The sequence below is a fragment of the Octopus bimaculoides genome, chromosome 8 (genome assembly GCF_046866305.1).
Source record: "Octopus bimaculoides isolate indiv1 chromosome 8, ASM4686630v1, whole genome shotgun sequence".
Taxonomy (NCBI): domain Eukaryota; kingdom Metazoa; phylum Mollusca; class Cephalopoda; order Octopoda; family Octopodidae; genus Octopus; species Octopus bimaculoides.
In genome coordinates this window covers 16388933-16410801 of record NC_142935.1, presented here as the reverse complement: position 1 = coordinate 16410801, position 21869 = coordinate 16388933, and the positions used below count along the sequence as shown (strand labels likewise).

At 37.4% G+C, this 21869-nt stretch overlaps 1 protein-coding gene across 2 annotated transcripts; it reads left to right on the top strand.

Moving 5' to 3' along the window:
• Positions 1-170: 170 nt before the first annotated feature.
• On the top strand, positions 171-19330 carry LOC106868636 (RING finger and CHY zinc finger domain-containing protein 1). 2 transcript variants are annotated; one of them, XM_089356131.1, is made up of 9 exons: positions 171-233; positions 4120-4302; positions 5808-5927; positions 9718-9836; positions 12340-12418; positions 13348-13451; positions 14120-14149; positions 15593-15737; positions 18483-19330. In XM_089356131.1, the coding sequence occupies exons 2-9, from the start codon at positions 4300-4302 to the stop codon at positions 18552-18554; spliced, it is 672 nt and encodes a 223-aa protein (XP_089212257.1). In that variant the 5' UTR covers positions 171-233; positions 4120-4299; the 3' UTR covers positions 18555-19330. The 2 variants fall into 2 exon arrangements, with proteins under 2 accessions (XP_089212257.1, XP_014769475.1); XM_014913989.3 differs by lacking the exon at positions 4120-4302.
• Positions 19331-21869: the final 2539 nt, after the last annotated feature.

The window sequence follows — 21869 nt, the reverse complement described above, 5'->3', positions numbered from 1 at the left end:
CTTTGCAATAAATAAATATTTAAAAATAGAATACTTCTTTTAAAAAAGAATTATTAATCATAATAGTTAAATCCATACCTCAAAAAATTTTTTAATTGATTAAATTTTTTTTTTATTTAAATGTAAATCTCAACTTTTTATTATCAGGTGTTTTTTCTCCATGGTCTGTTATTGTCAAGATGGCTAGCGTTGCACTTGACTGTTCACACTACAAGCGAGATTGTTCTTTAGTGGTAAGTTGTCAATTGAATAACACAAATAACGTTATTTTGTGGACACACAATCTTTATAATTACCATCACTTTAACCCGTCAACGTTTCTTTTTCTTTTCTTTCCTAGTTATGTAAAGGATAATAAAATAGGTTATGAAAACTATAAAGGTAAACACATTAAAAGATATGAATATATTTTAAAGATCTTTACATTATGATCAATATAATGGTAAACACGTTAAAAGATATTATGAGCAGATTTTAATAATTATAATAATAACAATAACGATCATTCATGGTTCGATCGTAAACGTTTAAATCTAAAAATCTATTTCGATCCGAAATGATCGAAAAGGGAATATCTTATAATAGATATCATTATTCAAACTCCGTAGCTAGTAACACTTTTAAATGGAAACGTAGTTTAAGAATTCGCTATTAGTTTTCAATGCTTATCGAAGTTATTTTTATATCAAGTCAATCATTTTTCTAACTCGATCCCAAATATTGTAATCAAATCTATTTCAAAATTGTGCGGAAATTACTTTTTATTATTTTATTTATTTTTCACCGAAAAAAACTATCTTGATTAATTGGAATGTAACACTTATGTAAAAATGATACGTATATATATATACAAAACCACATGAAACATAACAAATCCAAAACAGGGAGAGAGAAAAAGGAAAAGGGGGACAAAGAACAAGAAGAAAAAAAACCATCAATTCATCACAAGTTCCTCAATTGGTCGCACACCACAACGTTCAACGGAACCTACTGAAGCAAGCCAACACGCTCGCGGCATTACCGCGGGCGGTGGTGAGGCTAAGGCGTTGGAACAGCCAAGTACCCTCACGAATGTCACCTGACACCTGGGTAAAGCGAGCCGGCAACGATGACAAGAACTTCGCCGTTAGCGGCCCAGCCCCTCTAAACGTCTCAGGTGCCACAGGCCAGAAGAAATGGTTCACTACCAGGTCCTGATATTTAAAGATTTTTTTCTGTTCGGCTACGAGAGATGTGAACCTCCCATTTACCGCAACATCCAGGATGTGGGAGGGAGCAAAACAGTCACCGACTGAGGTGTCCCAGATGAAACATCTACCTCTTACCCAGGGATAAAGGGTAAGACCATCTGGTCTCTTCCCATTACTTCTTGATAAGCCTGTTGGATCCAGAACTGAGAGGATATTAACCTGAGCTAGGGCCTGCTTTATGATTAAGTTTAGCTCAATGTGATGAGCAAAATGACCAGCATTTAGGTGGAAAGACACACTATTAAGGCCTACCATGGTGACATCTCAGTCCCCCACCAGACCTCAGCTCCTACTCTGATTGCAAAGGAGATGCGGAGTTCATTTAGACTGAGTAGACTTCCAATGTTGGTCACAGGCAGGGCATCAATCCAGTTCCCTGAGAATTTTGCATCTGCAGAAAGTAGGCAACACCTTGAAAATTGATCAGGTTGATCAAAGAGAGAATTGAAAAAACGGTGCCTAAGTACAGTTTGTCCCATACTCTGCTTCTGTCTATCCTCAGCTGTGTCAGGAACTGATTAACCCAGCTCTCTCCACTGTAACAGAGCTTCATCCATCTCCCTGTTGGAACCAGTCCATGTTGAAAAGGAGAGGATGTTGCCTACCAAAGTGTGGATGGAGGAATGAAAACGGAAGAGAGAGATGAGCCCTTATGCAAACCCAGACCCCCAAACCGCTTGGCGATGCAGCTTGGTCACAGGACTCTGGAGAGAGGTTGACATTGATCAAGCATTTGAGGTTGTTGAAACAATGGAGAGACTACAAGAATCTGTAAGAGGGACTAACTCTAAAAAAAATACAATAACTTAGGAATTGACAAGTAATTCCTAAGTATCAAAATACCTTGGTGGGGTTCAATTACCTCAAGGTTTTTAAAAGTTGCTCAAGGTTAGCCATCTGAGATTGAAAGATGCACTCGAAAGCTTGTTCAGTAACTGGAGCTCCATGAGAACACCATGCTGATGAAGGAGGAATTGTGATCGAGGTGGGGGGGGGATCTGTAATCCATCTGTGATAGAGGGGGAAGGATTGTGAAGCTGGATGGTTGAGGAGCCAGAGCTCTTATTTGGAACTATTGATGCTAAGGCCTCTATGACTAAGTTCTTCAGTCATCCTCCTCGCAGCTACAAGGAACTTATCAGGAGGTCCCCCCCCCCCCCATCAAATCAGTATGGGCTTTGTGAGAGTGAATAAAGGGATAAGCAGGACTAATTCCGGCCGAATATGACTGTAGAAGGGGTGGTGGAGAGATAGGGGATACATGTTAATTCCCCTAGAATGTGACAGAGGTGGAGAGCAGGAAGACGAAAGGTGGTAAGATGTAACAAAATCGTTTAGCCATGCGAGTGTCTTGGTCACTTGCCGCGTGACCCTAAAACGGTGGAGCTCTGCTTTTACGCAAAGCATATAACCCTTTATATCTTTTATTCTTTGAAATTTTCAGAAACTTTTTTGCGAATTTGTTTTCTACACACGGGAATTAATACGACTATGCAGGAAAAAAATGAACTCCGTCCAAAAAACTAGTAATTTAAGGGGGTATTTAGCTGTTATTTTTAGCACATCTTACGACCACCCTATATTGTCCTCGTTTGTTTGTCTGACAACTGATGCTTTTCAATGTGTTTCTCCCCATTAACACATTTAATGGTGTATTGCTGAAATTTAAGCAAAAAAAAATCCGGACTGTCCGTATTTTAAACTGCGATTAAAAAAAAGAATTCCAAAGATGAAAAAAAAAAGAAATTCCGAAAACTTTAATTTTTTTTTTCTCATAGTCGTGTGAATTCCCTTATGGAGAACACAAATTCACAAAAATATTCTGAAAATTCCAAAAAATAAAGAAGTTATGATGGACTATATTCCGTGCGTAATGCAGAATTCCGCCAATTTTGTATTGAAAACTGGGGCGTTGTTTTGATATAGGATGGTCGTAAGACTATTTACTGCCCAATCATTTCAACTAAAATTTTGAATGTTTACTTTTGAACCATTAATTAATTTTTTTTTTTTTTTTTGCGCATCGAAATGGAGTCATCTCCCTTCGCAACTAATTGCTTTTGATTAGTTATCTGTTTATAATTTCATTTGTTTTTAAAAGAAAATTGTAATCGATGTATAAACAAATGTGTACCAACCATTTTATACAAAAAGAAAAATAATTAGATAATCTAGAAGGATCACTAATCAGTTATAGGCGCAGGCGTGGCTCTGTGATAAGAAGCTTGCTTCCCAACCACATGGCTCTGGGTTCAGTATATATATATATATATATATATATATATATATATATATATATATTTGTGTGTATGTTTATCCTCCCGTTGCTTGATAACCGATGTTGGTGTGCTTACATCCCTTAACTTAGTGGTTTGGCAAAAGAGACCAATAGAATAAGTACTAGGCTTACAAAGAATAAGTTCTGGGGTCGATTTGTTTGACTAAAAGCGGTGCTCCAGCATGGCCATTGTCAAATTACTGAAACGAATAAAAGAAGAAATTATTTTTCATAATATTCACACCAAAGAAAAACTAGTATTTGCTGAAAAGAATTTTTTGAGGTACCCCGAAACAATTGGAGTATTTTTTGAAACCCACAGAAAAACTATCTTTATTGATTAATTGGAATATAACAAATATGTAAATGGTACGTGTGTAATACAAAACCACATTAGAAGTACAGATCTCAAAACTACAAAATAATGCATGATTAATTCAAAACACTGTGAATAGATAAGCCTTACTTTTGATACAACAATGTGAATTCTAAAGGGTTAATGTAAGGAATTTCTCAATTACAACATTTTTTGTAAAGATATTTGATTCCCTTTTTTCTTTCTCTTTTTTTCTTGACCTCTGTAATCTTCAGTCTGTAATTTCAAGTTAGCCTTCCTGGTCCTTGTTCTACTCTGAGCTAGATGCAGTTGGCCATGTCTGAACACAGGTTGCAGCAGGAACAATCCTACTTTACTAAAAGTGTGGCCTTGCGATTCGTTTGTCATCATTGCAAGTGGCAGAATAACTGGAAATTATCTGTTTTTCAGTCAGAATGGTAAGATTGTATCACTTGGAGTCAATGCATATCTATCTTGCTGCCTGTCTCACTCCCCACCTCCCTTATTCAGTCTCCTTTACAAAGCATCCTATTAGATTCATTGCTTCTTCACCTTATTATTTCACACACTGTCTATTATTCTCTCTCTCTCTCAAAAATGGTAAGGTTTACTGCCATCTTCTTTTAAGTAATTCTTAGTCTTACTGCTTGAAGCCTTGCTCTGTTTTCTTGTGTTTCTGCAGCTCAAAGTCAAGCAGTTTCTCTGATTGAGAACTTGGTCTGTTTAACTTACCATTTACGTATTTGAACTGGAGGCTAGACATGGCTGTAATGTTAAGAAGTTTGCTTCACCATCACATAATTTCCAGGTTCAGTCACACTGCATGCACACTTTGTGCAAGTCTATCTTCTACTATAAACTCACGTTAACCAGTTGCTTGTGAATGAAGTTTGATAGACAGAAACAGTTGTTGTTGTTGTTGTGTGTGTGTGTATGCATTTGCACTGTTTAAAACCAGCTTTGTTGTACCCTCTAATTTAGGGGTTTGATGAATACAGATCAATAGAGTAAGTGCCAGATTGAAATATACTGGGATCAATATGATTAACTAAGGCCTTGAAGTTGTGCCTCAGTATTTTTGTAGTCTGTTGAGTAAATCTAGTCGAAGGAAATTCACTTCTTGTTCCCTTGCTTTCTTTTATTATTCTCATTCACATGCTTTGTTATTTCTTCTCTCCTTTCTCATTTTTCCATGCCATCATGGGTTAGACAAATATATTGTTGCAGCCCTATTTTATAGCTGGATGCTCTTGTTGTTGCTAACCATTTCCTGTGTAATGTGCATATATATATATATATATATATATATATATATATATATATATATATGCAAACACATGCATGCTTGCATATTTCACAAGTGTTTGAAGGCCCACAGCTTGCAAATGATTAGCTGACAACTTCAGCACTGCTGGTAGCTCAGTGGCAGTAGAAGCACAAGTAAACACACACACACACACACACACCACCACCACCATCACCATGATAATAATAATAATAATAATTCACCATCACCAGCATTTACTGTCCATCTTCTATGCTGGCATGGGTTAGACGGTTTGACAGGAGCTGGCCAAGTAGAAGACTATACCAGGTTACTGTGTCTGTTTTTGCATGGTTTTTATGACTGGATAACCTTCTAACACCAACCACCCTGCAGAGTGGACTGAGTGGTTTTTACGTCACACCAGCTCAGGTGAGGTCAGTTTTGGCATGGTTTTTACAGCTGGATGCCCTTCAAAATGCCAACCACTTGACAGTGGACTGGATGCATTATATGTAGCACCATCACCAGCAGGGTCACAAAGTAACTTGCAAAACAAGGAATATTGAGAGGGGAGGGGGCATTGGCAGCGGTGATCTTGTGTCAGATGATGAAATTAATATATATTTCAATTACTTCTCTCTCTCATTGTTGTTTTTTTTTCTTTTTCTAATGCAGGCACCTTGCTGCAACAAGGTGTATGTATGCCGGGTATGCCATGATGATGTCGAAGATCACACTTTAGATCGGACCACAGTTGAGAAAATAGTGTGTAACAAATGCTCAACAAAACAGCCCGTAAGTTTAGTTGTTTTTAATTTTCTCGTTTTTATGTCAGCTATTTGCTCAGTTACTTAGTATTACAACCTTTAAAGTGTTACAAGGTGTGTAGCTTGGCAATCAAGGTGTCTCCAGGTTGAGCCACTACTTCTCCACGTTGAGTGGTTACAGCTCCAGTACTATGGACTCGTGACTAGAATGTTGCAGGAAAAACTCACGACAGATTCTTCTAGACAAGCAACCAGCAGGAGACCTAAGGGTAGATCAAGAATCCAGTATTATGACAAATGCCTCTGCTAGGACGTTACTTTAACCCTTTTGATACCAACCCGCCTTAAACTGCCTCTGACTCCATGGTACAAATGTCTTGTTTTCAAAAGTTCTGAATTAAAATCTTCCACCAAACCTTAGTCACAATTTATGTTCCTAACACTAGCTAAATGATAACTAAGTTATTTTATTAAATTCTTTGTTATATTTAAAATTAATTGAAAGAAACACAGAGCATCTCGACAGAAATATGGTAACGAAAAGGTTAAAATAGTAATTCTGTAGCATAGAATCAGAGTCAGTCTGAGGTAGGTTTTTATGAGAAAGGTTAAATACACTTTGTTTTATTCAGTGAGAATATGTAACTGATACTTTAAAAATTAATTTGGGTTTTTACATTAATATATTTGTGTAGCAAATCATTTCTTCTTGCACCAATTGACTTAACCATGATGTTGACTGGATGTTTGATCTTTATCACAATTGGTAAATGTTCATATTGGAACTTACAGTGCGAATGGCAAGCAGTACAGCATGTCGTTTCCAAATTTCTGGCAGAGTGAATTGCGTCATGGTGCTGTTTTTCTCAGACTATGCCCAACTGACCCTACTATACTGTGTAGTCGACAAAATCAAAAACAAACCATGTGCATGCGTGAAATTAAAAATATAAAATGGCGACAATTTACCCATCGCACCCTGTATATAATAATAACAATAATCCTAGGATGGACTTTGCCTTTCATCCGTTTAGGTCGGTAAATGAAGTACCAGTTGTGTACTGGGATCCATCTAATCGCCTGACCCCCTCCCCAAAAATTTCGGGCATTGTTTCCTAGAGTAGAAATGAATATATATATATATATATATATATATTTGAATTATGTCCCTTGCACTTTGTTATAGTTCCAACAAAACTAAAATGATTACTGTAGATTCTTTTAAACTGGGGACAAGGCTGATTTGTGTAGACAACTATAATCAACTGAATCTACCCTAATATATAACTGACAATTATTTTATTAATCACTGAGAGATGAAAACTGACTCTTAAGAAATATGAGTGAAACAATGCATTTTGTGTAGCAGAGTCCTAGACTGTTTTGACTGTCACTCTTAACACACATTATCATCAATGAGAATTCTTATAATGTGTTTGCCTTTCCATATTGAATTATTTTTAATAGAAAACATATCAGTTTCTCTAACCAATACTCCCACATGTCCTGTACGCATTAATCGCATTCAAAAAATGTTGTACAATGGTCTAATGCAGTGTGGCACATAAAAGCACCCACTACACTCTCGGAGTGGTTATCGTTAGGAAGGGCATCCAGCTGTAGAAACTCTGCCAAATCAGATTGGAGCCTGGTGCAGCCTTCTGGCTTGCCAGTCCTTAGTCAAATCGTCCAACCCATGCTAGCATGGAAAGTGGACGTTAAACGATGATGATGATGAATGCAGTGTTCTCCACCATTTTTTACCTATGGATTCCTTTGATTCCTATATTTTATGAATTGTAGAAGTATAACAAGTTTAGTACAGATAAATTTTATCAACAAAATCTTATAGGGAACCCCATCGGGGCCATATGGACTCTGGTTGAGAACCACTGATCTAATGATGGCTAATTGACAGCCTATGTTCAGTTTTAAAATGGTTTGCACTACAGATACCCCCTACTTTAACATCTGTATCTTCTCATTTGTATTTCTATCTGCCTTCTGTGTGTTCTTTAACCCTTTAGCATTCACATCTAATGCTTATTTATTCACATTGGTTTGAATTAATCATGCATTATCTCATAGCTTCAAGATTTCGATGAAGTGATTGTTTATTTTTAGAATGACATTGTAGGGTAGGTGTGAGAGGCCAAATCTGGTTGATTTAAGCATGAAACAATTAGAATATAAGGGCCGGACATAGCTGGTTTAAATGCTAAAGGGTTAAGGGATGGAAATGATCATTTAGTGTTTCACAGGTTATATTATTGGAAGGTTTAAAATTTTTTTTCTTTTATTCCAATTTTGACCCAGGTATTTTAAATTAGATTTGTTTGATTGCTGTCACAGATTTTGTATTTTTTCGATTTTGTTGCTGTTGTTTTAAAATTTGGTTATACTGATTTAGTTTTGTATGCTAATTATGAACATGAAATTCATCTTTGCCATTAATTAATAATAAATTAGTAGTTTTTTATAGTTTGTAAATTTTGGATGATTTTTAACTTATCAAAAGCCACCTTTATACACAAGTAACAAGCAATGCTGTAATCTTCCCCGTTTTCATTGTTATAAGAATGTGTTTTACTTAGCACAATGGTGACGCTTTTACCACAGCAACCACCACCACCATCACATATTTTGTTGAGCAATATAATTTTGTACCTGTTGTTTTTTTCTCCCTGTCATTTTGTGATAGACAGTTATCACACAGAAAATGAGCAGTTTCTGATTCTTATTTTCTGATTGAATTAAAAGTTATCAAACTTTGAACATTTTTACCTAAATTTTTCTGAGAATGAATGAATACCAAATTCGGATTCGGCTTGAAAAGTTACATCAAGAGAACAAATTCTAAAATTTCATTTAATTCTTAAAAATTTCCAAATCTGTGACAGCAACTGGAAAGCTCCTTTAATTGGATTTCTCAAATTATACATGTGTATGACACTAAACTCCGCTTGTGAAGACCTATTGAGGCAAGTGAAATTGAAATTGAACTAAATTCGACGACTGGCACCCATACAAACGTCGTCTCCTTCATTGGACATGAAACTCAGCTTGCGAAGACCTATTGGGGCAAGCGAAAGCGAAATTGTGATGTCACCTGGGCCCAGCGTCGCCTTCTTGGCACGTGTAAAGACATTCGAGCGAGATCGTTGCCAGTGCCACAGGACTGGCTCCTGTGCAGGTGGCACGTAAAATACACCATTTTGAGTGTGGCCGTTGCCAGTACCGCCTGACTGGCCTTCATACCAGTGGCACGTAAAAGCACCCACTACACTCTCGGAGTGGTTGGTATTAGGAAGGACATCCAGCTGTAGAAATTCTGCCAAATCAAACTGGAGCCTGGTGTAGCCATCTGGTTCACCAGTCCTCAGTCAAATCGTCCAACCCATGCTAGTATGGAAAGCGGACCTTAAACGATGATGATGATAATGATGATGTATATATATTGTGTGTGTGTGTGTTATATGTATGTGTATGTATGCATGCATTATTTAATACGCACTTGAGGTGGTGAGCTGGAGAATTATGAGCACCATGGACAAAATGCTCAGTGGTATTTCTTCTGGTTTTCTTTATGTTCTGAGTTCAAACTCTGCTGAGGCTGACTTTGCCTTTCATCCCTTTCAAGGGTTGATTAATTAAGTACCAGTTGAACACTGGGGTCAGTGTAATTGACTAGTCCCATCATCCTCACAAAAATTTCAGGCTTTGCACTTATATTAGAAAGTATTACATTACACACATAAATACACACATTACTTTGTTATTTTTAATATTTTTTTTTCTTTTTGCACCATTTCTCTCAGGTCAGTGACCGTTGTTCAAATTGTGACATCAAGTTTGCACAGTACTTCTGTGCCAAGTGTCGACTTTATGATAGCAATGACCTAAAACAATTTCACTGTGATGGTTGCAGACTCTGTCGGTGAGATGAAAATTTTTTTTTTAGAAAGTCATAAAATCATTATTTACATTGTTTACATTTGACTGATATTTGTCCTCATCTTGTTTGTTGCTAACACAACGTTTCGGCTGATATACCCTCCAGCCTTCATCAGGTGTCTTGGAGGAAATTTCAAACCTGGCTTCTCATTCCTAAGGTATTTTTTGATGTTGTTGTTGTTATTATTCAGGTCATGGGCATATGGCATAGTAGTTAAGAGCGTGGCCTACTAACCCCAAGATTCCGAGTTCGATTCCAGGCAGTGACCTGAATAATGATAATAATAATAATAACAATAACGACGATGACGACGACGATGAAAAATACCTTAGGAATGAGAACCCAGGTTCGAAATTTTCCCAAGACATCTGATGAAGGCTAGAGGGTATATCAGCCGAAATGTTGTGTTAACAACAAACAAGATGAGGACAAATATCCTTCAAATGTAAATAATGTAAATAATGTACATAATTCCTCATCTCTTAAATATAGAACTGTGTCATAAAATCATTTCTCTTTGTCTTTCTTGCCCAATTATCTAAGTTAAGTTAAATCATTTAGTTGAAATTGACTTTTGGTGGTCCTGTATATGAAACCTCATTGTTGAAATTTTCCTAGAATTGTTTTGTACAATTCTGTATTGCTATGCCAATTAGTGTTCAGTCTTTACTGAGTCTCTTCCACTACTTTGGAAAGTATCTTTTATCTTTGACTTACTTCAGTCATTAGATTGTGGCCATTCTGAATCAACACCAATTCTTCATTTTTTTGCTAACCCTGGTACTTGTTCTATTGGTCCTTTCTGTCGAATCACTAAGTTATGAGGATGTAAACATCAACACCAGCTGTCAATCAGTGGTGGGGAACAGATGCAAAAACACACAGATATATATATGACAGGCTTCCTCTAGTTTCCACCTACCAAATTCACTCACAAATCTTTGGTTGGCCCAAGGTGCCACACAATGAGACTAAACCCAGAATCATGTGGTTATGAAGCAAGCGTCTTACCACACAGCCGTGCCTGCACCTATAGTGAAGTGTTTGCTCTGTTGATGAGGTTACAATAATTATTTAACCAAAACATATTTGGAGTTGTCTCTTACACCAATTAAAAAAACTGATTATGATATTAGTCATTGATATCAGGAAGGGCATTCTGCCATAGAAACAATGTTAAAGCAGATGGTCATATTGGCTATATGAGGGCGGGCGTTGTTGTGCAGCAGAAGAACTCCATGTTGCCGATTAGGTCTTTTCTCTTGAATAGCCATGTTGAGTCATTCCATCTGTTGAACATAGAGTTCCGCGTTGACCGTTTGGTTTCGTTCAAGCAATACATAATGGATAATCCTTTCCCAGTCCCACCACACTCACATCATTTTACATGGATGAAGATCTTGTTTCACGCGTGGTGCCTCTTGTTTACTGGGGCTAAGCCATTCCTTACGCTGCTTCATATTGATGCACAGGCACCATTTTTCATCACCAGTAACGATTCAGTAAAGATATCGTTGCTTGTGTCCATGAGTTGAGTGGTGAGGAGCAAGCAAACCAGCGGAGATTGTGGCTCGTTGATTTTTGTTGTTGTCACTTAAAGCATGCGGAATCCAAGTTCCATACTTCTGAACCTTTCCCATCGAGTGAAGATGCTTCTCTATAGCAGCGTGGGAGCATTCCATTTTCTCTGTCAGTTCCTTTGATGTTTGACGAGAATTTTCGTGTAAAAGTTGGTTTAATCGCTCTTCATCGAACTTAACTGGACGGCCAGTACGAGGTGCGACTTTGGGGTCAAAATTTCCACTTTTGAACTTGGCATACCAATCACGAGCAGTTCTTTCAGCTATGGCACCGTCTCCATACACAGCATAAATGCCACGAGCAGCTTTTGCGGCCTTAGAACCTTGATTAAAAACAAAAAGAAGGAGGTGTCGAAAATGCTCATTTTTCTTAACTTGACATTCCATTTTAATGATCTGAAAATAAATAAACATTAACTAAAATTAACTAGAAAAATACAAAATAGATTCCAAAATGATTCAAAAATAGAATTCTCAAAAAAAAAAAATTCCAAAATTAAAAAAAACGTTGGGAACTTAGTTGCCAACCCAATAAATAAATATATATATATGTATACACACACACACACACACACACACACACACATACATATATGATGGGCTTTTTTCAGTTTCCATCAACCAAATCCACTCACAAGGCTTTGATCAACCTGATGCTATAGTAGACAACACTTCCTCAAGCCCAAGATGCCACATAGTGAGACTGAACCCAGAATCATATGGTTGAGAAGCAAACTTCTTACCTCATAGCCATGCCAGTGCCTTAACTCTTTGGAACCTAAGTTTATTGATTTTTCTGCACTAAAAAAAATTTAATCACTTTTTTAAGAAACAAGAATAAAATGTGTTATTAAATTTGCATAAAAATTATTTATTTAATTTATTTTTCTATTTTTGTGTTATAGGGTTGGTGGACGAGAAAACTATTTTCATTGTGAAAAATGTGATGTGTGCCTTTTGTTGTCTATGAAAGACACGCACGAGGTGAATAATCTTTTGTTAAAAATTAATTTTCTCTGCAATTTTTACTTGGTAGTTTTTCTTGAAATTACTTGCTTTTCTAACATTTAAGTCTTTGGAGGCTAAGTTTATTGATTTCTCTGTACTAAAAAAAAGATTTAATCATTTCTTGAGAAGAACACATACACACACATAAATGTATACAAATGTACATAGAAACACACACGTGTGCGTGTGTGACTGACTACAAATACATAGAGCTGAACACGACGTGTGAAAAGAAAATAGATAAAAGTTTTTTATGGAAATTAATGCAATGTGTGAGTTCAGAACAAAATCAAACCTGGAGAGAGAGAGAGAGAGAGAGAGAGTGTGAGAGAGAGAGAACATTGCAAATAATGAATGAGATAAACATGGAATGAAAAAAAATCGTATAAATAAAAGCACGTTAAAAATTATCTTGTACCGAATATTTAAGTTGGTGAACTTCGTAAATATTTCTTTCAGTAATTAATTGTAGTTGTTTACAAATATCAAACATTAAAATAGAGAGTGAGAGACTTTGCCATTTTTACGTCAATACTGGAAGTTGACATTGAGGAAACCTTTTTAAAGAAGTGAATCATAAATATAAAGACCCTATTATATGTCCAAGGTCAAATTATTCATGCATCACAAGTATGGAAGTAATTGGTGAAGCCGTTTTTACGTGGAAAGTGAATACACACACACATGTCTATTTCATATATTAGATAATTTATATTTCCTTCTCGCTTTCTGTACATCATTGTCATAAAAGAACTTCGCTTCGATATAGCTTATTGTTAACTTCTTCAAATTGCAGAATAGAATGATGACAAAATAAAAATGAAAGTGAAATAAAGTTTCTATTTCTTGATGTGAAGAAAATCTTAAATAGTTCATCTTTTTTTCTTTCTTTCTTTTTTTTTTAGTGTTTAGAAAAAATATCTCACAATGAATGCCCAGTTTGTCTTCAGAATCTGCATACTTCCAGAAAACCTTCAAGGATCCCTAAGTGTCGGCATATGATTCACGAGTAAGTTGGAGAAAACTTTTGCTTCTGACATTTCTGACCCCTCATTCATATCCCTCATTCATTGGACAATGAACTTTGCTTGCAAAGACCTATTGATGCAAGTGAAATCAAAATCAAAATCGCTGAAGTGGCCGATGACAGTGCATCTTTTCACTATCTTTTAATTCCTTAGCATCATAGGTTTGTATTCCTACAACCAACTATTATAATTATGGAGATGAACTTGCATAGCAAGTGACCTGATCTGAGAGCGTGTGCTGAAACAAAAAAAATTGCAGCGTGGAAGATGTTTATAAAGCCATTTAAAAACACACAAAAACCATTAGATTCACTTCAACATTTAAATTTCATTTGTCCAAATATTTTTGTCGCTTTGAGACCGCGACCTGTTCACTGATAAAATTCCATACTGCATGGAATTTAGTCAGTGAACAGGTCACAGTCTCAAAGTGACGAAAATATTTTGAGAAATTAAATTTAAATGTTGAAGTAAATCTAACAGGTTTTGTGTGTTTTTAAATGGCTTGTGTGTTTTTAAACACCTTCCATGCTGCAACTATTATAAAATGTTTATAAATTCTATATGTTAACAAAATATTGAAAAATACATTTATTCACTACTTCATAAACAATTTATCTATATAATCTTTCTTTTTTTTCTTTCATAGGGAGTGTTTTAAAAAACTTTTTCAATATGGGTATGTATGTGTTTTATTTGTATTTTGCTTTTAAACTGATAGCCTGTGTATGTGTGGAGGTCTTGAATACTTATGATCTAGTTTTCATAACTAAATCTATGAAAGAAGAAATTTTGAGCTTGGAAATATAACGTGGATGTAAGAGGCCTCAAATTAAAGCTAGCAAAATATTAATTTGTAAAAAAAGAAGACAGAACTCTGCCATCTGAGAAGTTGGCTATGCTCAGTATGCATCAAAAGCTGGGCACTCCTTTTGCTACAACAATGAGTGTTCCAGTTGATGCGATCAGTGGAACACTCTGCATGTGGTTGAGCACTCCACTATCAGCTTAAGGCTTATGCCTGGATGCTCTTCTTGATGTTGGACAATGTGTATTCAGGGCTACATCATTCAATGTGTCCTTGCATTTTTTTAAATGATAAAGGTAAGTTTGAGGGGAATTTGGCTGCTACTTCTAGCAGAGAGGATGGCCATTTGTGAAGTTCAAAGTAAAGGCTATCACAAGTAAATCACAGCCAGATTGATTGCTTAACGGCAACATTTCCCTGAATGTAGTCTATAATGTGTATGCTTCAATGTGATGTCAGGATAGAATGACTGAGTGAATATGCTATTACACTACTGGTTCAAATCTATGCAAGGTAGAGTTCATGCTGAAGTGAAGTAGTAAATGACCAGGTAATTGCTCAAGGAGCTGTCCACTAGGGTCATGGATGTCACTTCTATATTGCTTCAGTTCTTGTTGAAGATGTAATGGCAAACTGGTGTCCAGGTTGGTGCCATCTCCAGAGCACCAGGTAGGACGTTTAGGTAAAGTGAGTATGGGTGAACTTAACATTTTGGAGTCCAGGCTAATAACTCAATGTCCACTGAATCCAAATAGTCAAGGAGTGGGAGGTGGGGTAAGAGAATCAGAGGGTAATGGTAGAGAGACAGAGTGACAGGTGAGAGAGTGTGATGGAGAAGAGAGAAGGAGATAGGAGTGTGTGATGGATATCAATGGGTGGTAGAAGTTATGACAGTGATAAAAGAGGGAGTTGGTTTCAGTAATGAAGAGAAAAAAGAGCAATAGACAGGAGCAAAGATGCTTCATGGCAGGGAGAGTTAAAGTTAGTTTTTACTTCTTGCTATGTCTTTATATATATATATATATATATATAAACGATGATGAAGATGATGATGATAGAGAGAGAGAGAGAAGTGTCACCCTCAAACTAGTGATGTTGTTTGTTTCCAGTCTTCTGTGAAAGGTGTGTCTGGTTATGGGAAAATATTACCCTGTTTGGAAACCAATGTGTGTTGACAACAGGCAGAGTATCCGACCATAGAAAATATGCCTCAGTAAACTCTGTCTGACTCATGCAAGCATGGAAAAGTAGAGATTAAAACAATAATGATGCTCAAACGTTTTGTGAAACTTCTTTTTCTTTTTTTTTTTCCAGCCATTTTGCATGCCCTATCTGTGGTACATCAATGACGAACATGTCTCAAATCTGGAAAATGAAAGATGAAGAAGTCAAACATACTGAAATGCCTCAGGATTATAAAGAGATCAAAACAAATATTCTTTGCCGTGATTGTCATAAGGTAATACTGCAGTCATTTGTTTGTTATCTTTTATCGTTTGTGTGTTTCAGTCATTAGATTGTGGCCATGCTGGGGCACCTCCTTGAAAAATTTCAGTCTTGGTTTGGACAGTTTAACAGAAACTGACAAGCCAGAGGGCTACATGAAGTTCCAATGTCTACTTTGGTTTGTTTTCTACATTTGGATGCCCTTCCTAACACCAATGATTTCACAAAGTGTACCAGGTGCTTTGTACATGGCACCAGCACTAGGGAGATCATCAAGTACATAAGTAGAATCATAAACCTGCCATTGCTCAACCAATCTCTGCTAACTTCTGCCATGTCACTTTGCACCTTCAATCAGTAAACCTAATCAATTATCTGGTTTACCATGACCACCTGGCCCTTAAGTGCCTTTAGCAGAGTCTACACAATTGCAACATTCAAGCTAGATCCCCAGTTCGAAATTAACTATGTTCTCTCGGTCTCAGATCTTCCGCGGAATAAGGTCTGGGCCTCACCGAGGCGATGACTACGGACCGAGACCTTTGGAAATGGGCTGTGCGTGAGAAGACCCGGCAAGCCAAGTAAGATCGTTGCCAGTGCCCCTGGACTGGTTCTTGTGCGGTTGGCACATGAGATGCACCATTTTGAGCGTGGCCGTTGCCAGTACCGCCTGACTGGCTCCTGTAGGATTTTCGAGCGAGATCGTTGCCAGTGCCCCTGGACTGGCTTGTGCGGGTGGCACATAAAAGACACCATTTCGAGCGTGGTCGTTTTCGTGCGGGTGACACGTAAAAGCACCCACTACACTCTCTGAGTGGTTGGCGTTAGGAAGGGCATCCAGCTGTAGAAACTCTGCCAAATCAGACTGGAGCCTGGTGTTGCCATCCGGTTTCACCAGTCCTCAGTCAAATCGTCCAACCCATGCTAGCATGGAAAGCGGACGTTAAACGATGATGATGATGATGATGATGATGCGACCCTCCTTCATTTGATTTTGCCATTAAGATAAAATTTTCTGACATTAACGGAACATAATCATTATTCAATTGTCTTTTTCTTTATGATGATGCTGTTGTCATATTTATCTACTACCTGCTGGCCAACTGTATTACTAAAAGCACTTCAGTGAGGTATTGCAAATAGTATGGGCAAAGCTTTCTGGAAGTTTCTCGTGTAACCCTTATGATCAAATGCACTTTTTATGGACTGCACACAGTGAACTGGTCACTTGATCAGAAACATCCTCATCAGCCCTAAGTGCTCACTTATCTCTAAGGCAGACAAACAGACAGAGCCTAACAACCCTAGTTCCTTTATGCAGTCACTTAATCTGTTGAAGGTAGCATTGAAGGCATGTGGCTTAGTGGTTAGGGTATTCAGCTCACAACTGTAAGGTTGTGAGTTTGATTCCTACTGGTGCACTGTGTTCTTGAGCAAGACACTTTATTTCACGTTGCTTCAGTCTCCTCAGCTGGCAAAAATGAGTTGTACCTGTAATTCAAAGGGCCAGCCTTGTTGTTGCATTCTGTGTCGCACTGAATCTCCCTAAGAACTATGTTAAGGGTGCACATGCCTGTGGAGTACTCAGCCACTTGCACATTAATTTCATGCACAGGCTATTCGGTTGATTGTATCAACTGGAACACTTGTCATAACCAACAGAGAGCCAGGCATGAAAGTAGCAGCTGAGTCTACCTCAAATTAAATTCTACAGTTTTTTAAAGGAAAGGAAGGACATATTAGACAATAGAGTTCCTGATATTCAAAATGACAAGATGGCCATGTGTTGGAATACTTTTGATAATCGGCATTCATGATCAGGCCTTGCCAGTGACTAAACAACTATTATACTCCAAAGATCTTTATTTCTCTGGTTTTCTCTTTTGCATTTATCTATAATCTATACGTTTCATTTTTGTATTTGGTTTGCAAGATTCTTGATGTAAACTCATTTGTTTGCAACAGATACTGTTGTATCTTGTGTTTATAATTGGCAAATGAGCCTCTTGAAATACAACTTAATAATCTGTATGTATATTGATATTATATACTGAAAAGTTCCTGGCTTTTGATAATAGAAAATACAGGAGGATCAACTCTCTCTCTCTCTCTCTCTCTCTCTCTCTCTCTCTCTCTCTCTCTTTCTCTCTCTCTCTCTCTCTCTCTCTCTCCCTCTCTCTCTCTCTCTCTCTCTCTCTCTCAAAACTTATGTTTCTGTCTGTCTGTTACACTCTAACTTTTCATCATCTGACACAAGATCACTTCCTCCAATGCCCCCTCCCCTCTCAAAGATTCCTTGTCTTGCAAGTTACTTGGTGCTATGTAAAAACCATCCAGTCCACACTGTAAAGTTGTTGGCATTTGGAAGGGCATCCAGCTGTGAAAACCATGCCAAAACTGACCTCACTTGTGCTGGTGCCATGTAAAAAGCCCTCAGTCCACTCTGTCGAGTAGCTGGTGTCAGGAAGAGCATCCAGCCATAAAATCCATGCCAAAACTGACACAGAAGTATGGTGCAGTCTTCTACCTGGCCAGCTCTTGTCAAACTGTCCAAACCATGCCAACATGGAAGGAAGATATTCCCCTCTCAGATTCACACATTTATGGCAACGGCCCTTCAGTTTTCCTAAGCCCTGTAAAAGAACTCTGAAGGTTTAGCTTCCAACTAGGGCCTTTTGCAATATCCTTAAAGCCAGAAACTTTTCAGCACCCCATTATATATAGGCACATTTTAATAATTTATTTTTCTTTCTTTCAGCAAAATGTTGTTGACCTTCACTTTTTAGGACTGAAGTGTCCTGACTGTGGTTCTTACAATACCTGCCAGTAGTCCTGCTTCTGTCTGGTTTCTACATGGAAATATCTGATGCCATATTTTGGTTGTGATGACCAGTGATTATAAAGATTATATCTCTGCATATTTTTTTCTGTATTCACAATCAAGCCAACATAAAAATTCATTTTAATTTCAAATAATAGCTCTCCATCTATTAAATCTCATTTTTTTTTTTTACTTCTTTAGATCTTTATAGTGAAACTGTATATCTTCAACATCAATTGTTGTTGAATTAGATTTATCTCAAAATTATCAGACCATTTTGCTAAATAATAAGGTTTTTTTTCTTCTTTTGCTTACTGTAGGGATTAGATGGTTATGCTAATTTGGACTTGCAATTTTTTGGCATAGAGTTTTCTGCCAGTTTTGACATCAAATATTCAGTTTTAAAAAGAGAAAAGAACAACTATCTGTTACATGATTGTAATTTATTTTACCAATGGGTATAATAATGTGCTAAGTTAAATTTAGCTGAAAGAAACTAACTAATTCATCACCTTAACCAAAGAATGATAATGGCTAAACAGTAGTACAAGTCTGTAATTTTTTACACGAACAGACTGCTTTAGGTTTTCTTTTTTTTAGTTCTTTATGCCTTTTCTTTTTTATTCTACCAATACGCATTTATTTGAATATTTTTATTATTTACTTTTGAAGATAAACTTTAAATTTTACACATAGATTAAACATGGAAGAAGTTTTTTAAAGATGTATGTTTTAGTGATATGTAAAATAAATTTTCCTCATATAACTTGAGGGATTAATTATCACCTTGTCTTATTGTTCTTTTTCTTTTAACTCTTTAGCATTTTGGCCATATCTGGCCCAAATGTTCTACCTATTTTATGCTCAAACTATCCAGATCTGGCCTCTCACACCAACCCTACAATGTCATTCTTAAATAAACAGTTAAATTATGAAAATCTCAAAACTACAAGACAGTGCCTGATTAAGTCAAAACAAAATGAATAAATAAGCATTATGTTCGACGAAATAATGTGAATATCAAACAGTTAAGTGAAAAGTTTTTGTGTCAGATGAAAAAAAACATCTCCCTGAAAATTTTTAAAAATACTTTTCTATTTTTTGTTTTATTTCATTGTTTTAAGATTTTGAATCAAATCTTTTTTTTTTTTTCATTTTTTGTATACATGTCATGCCATTATATAAACTGTCTTGTTATTTTGTGTATGAGTCACATATATTTCTCTCAAATACATGTCATCATCATCATCATGTAACAGCTGTTTTCCATGCTGGCTTAGGTTGGACGGTTTGACAGGAGCTGACCAGCTGAAAGGCTGTTCAGGCTCCATGTCTGTTTTAGCATGGTTTCCACAGCTGGATGCCCTTCCTAATGCCAACCACTTCACAAAGTGTACTGGGTGCTTTTATGCAGCACTGGTACGGGTGCTTTTTACATAGCCTCAGCACCTACAAGCCCACAAGATTAGGAATGTTCAGCTGGAGAGGGTTGCAGGGGATGAGCCTGTATGCAAGGGCGACCATGCTTTTATTTAGCTTGACATGTCTTTTCAACCACAGCCAACCGCCAGGAGTTTTGGTTCCCTGTCATCCCCACTGTGAGTCCCAATGTCTGTAGATCCTTTTCACCATTTTATCCCACTTCCTCCTGGGCCTACCCCTTCCACATGCTTCCTCTACAATGAGAGATGGTACCTCTTGATGCAATTGTCTTCATTCATACGCATCACATAGTCATACCAGTGCAGTTTTCTGTCTTGCACACGACGTCAAAACAAACTCCACACCCTTTGTTGAATAACATATCTCCTCTACTTACAAGATCGTAAAAGCACTGTCTTGAAGAGTACCCACCAGTATACCTGTATGAGATATTCTACCTCCCGAGACTCTTTCTCAGGTCTCATGCCTTTGTCCTAATTTAAAAGATATAAGCTGTAATCCAGATACTGAGGGAATATTCCAACCGACTCAACAATAAGCATCATGGAAAGGAATCTGTACTGTCATCTTCCATTCCTCAGTATGTCAGGTAGAAGCTCCCAGCTTTATGTCCAGAACTATAAGGTTGGGACTGGAGAACGTCACAAGATGTCCTGGACAAGTGACTTCCTCCTACCACATTCAAATAGGTCGGAACGAGACAGTCATGCACAGCTGTTAGGATGCTGGTGATTTGGCATGGTTTACTGGGTATTCAGCCTGGTTTTGGCGAGAGTATTTTTTGGCACCAGGAGGTGACGCACACATGCAAGTGCATACAGAAATATACACTTACAGATAAAGTGAGTGAGATAGAGACATCACAGTTTATTAACTGAACATGATTGGCATGAGCACTTTCCCTCTCCTCATACCCATAAAGAGAAATAGATTCACAGAGAGAGGGAGGAAGGGAGAGAACAAATGAAGCAGTAAAAAGTCTGATGTCGATTCAAGCAGTGCCACAATGTCTTATTTCCTGGATAGGTAAAGGGTTGTCTCAAGGTACTTTTTAATGACATCGTTCAACGCAATGTGGTGAAGGAATAGCTGAGGCTGCTGGCAAAATAACTGCTCTCTGCCGAAGATTTGAACACCATCGTGCAACTCACCTTACTGAAGAAATAGCAGAAAAAGTTTCCTTATATAGCTGAGGGTAGTGCGCTTGGCTGGTCTGTCATGGGATGGGGTGGACAACCTGCATGAAGCTAGAGGGACTCGACCATCAAGTGATGAGCCAAGAGGTAAGGAGTCAAACTGTGAACATGCTTGCTACAGAATAATTGAAAAGGAGAATTCTAACTGAAAGGCAAGTGATTTTGGAAAGAGACAATGAGCTTCTTTTCCCTCTGGAGGCAAGTGGTAGAGAATCCAAGAGAGGTAGCCATGCTGAAGACTAAGACATGTTGGGTAGAATGGTTGGTGAAGTGGAAATATTTAGAGACCAGCCGTTCATTGCCAAATCCGATGTCTCTGAGGCACTCCACAACCTTGTTATCCTCTGCAACCAGTTTGTCCAACACAGATAAAATTGCAGAGGGAGCATTGGAGCATATAGATTAGGTTACTAAAGGTGCAGCAGAAAAGATCCCTAAAATGGAAGGTGCAGTGGCCGGGTTCAGCATAGGTGGTGCTGTTAGAAAGTAATGGGCAGGTGTGGCAGCAAGGAAGGAAGGGAACTGAGAAATAGAATTAAAATCCATTACTCGAGAAGGGTGAGCAACAGGAAGGGCATCCAGCCATAAATGCTTCAATATGTATTCTTCTAAACCATTGCTAACTTCGAAAAAATGATACTAAGTGAACAAATAAACAAACACTCACATATAAGTCTATAAATAC

Coding starts and splice junctions, on each gene's coding strand:
- LOC106868636 (XM_014913989.3), top strand. CDS start 180: ATGGCTAGCGTTGCACTTGACTGTTCACACTACAAGCGAGATTGTTCT. Junction 234..5,807: donor AGCGAGATTGTTCTTTAGTG/GTAAGTTGTCAA, acceptor TTTCTAATGCAG/GCACCTTGCTGCAACAAGGT. Junction 15,738..18,482: donor TTTGCCGTGATTGTCATAAG/GTAATACTGCAG, acceptor TCTTTCTTTCAG/CAAAATGTTGTTGACCTTCA.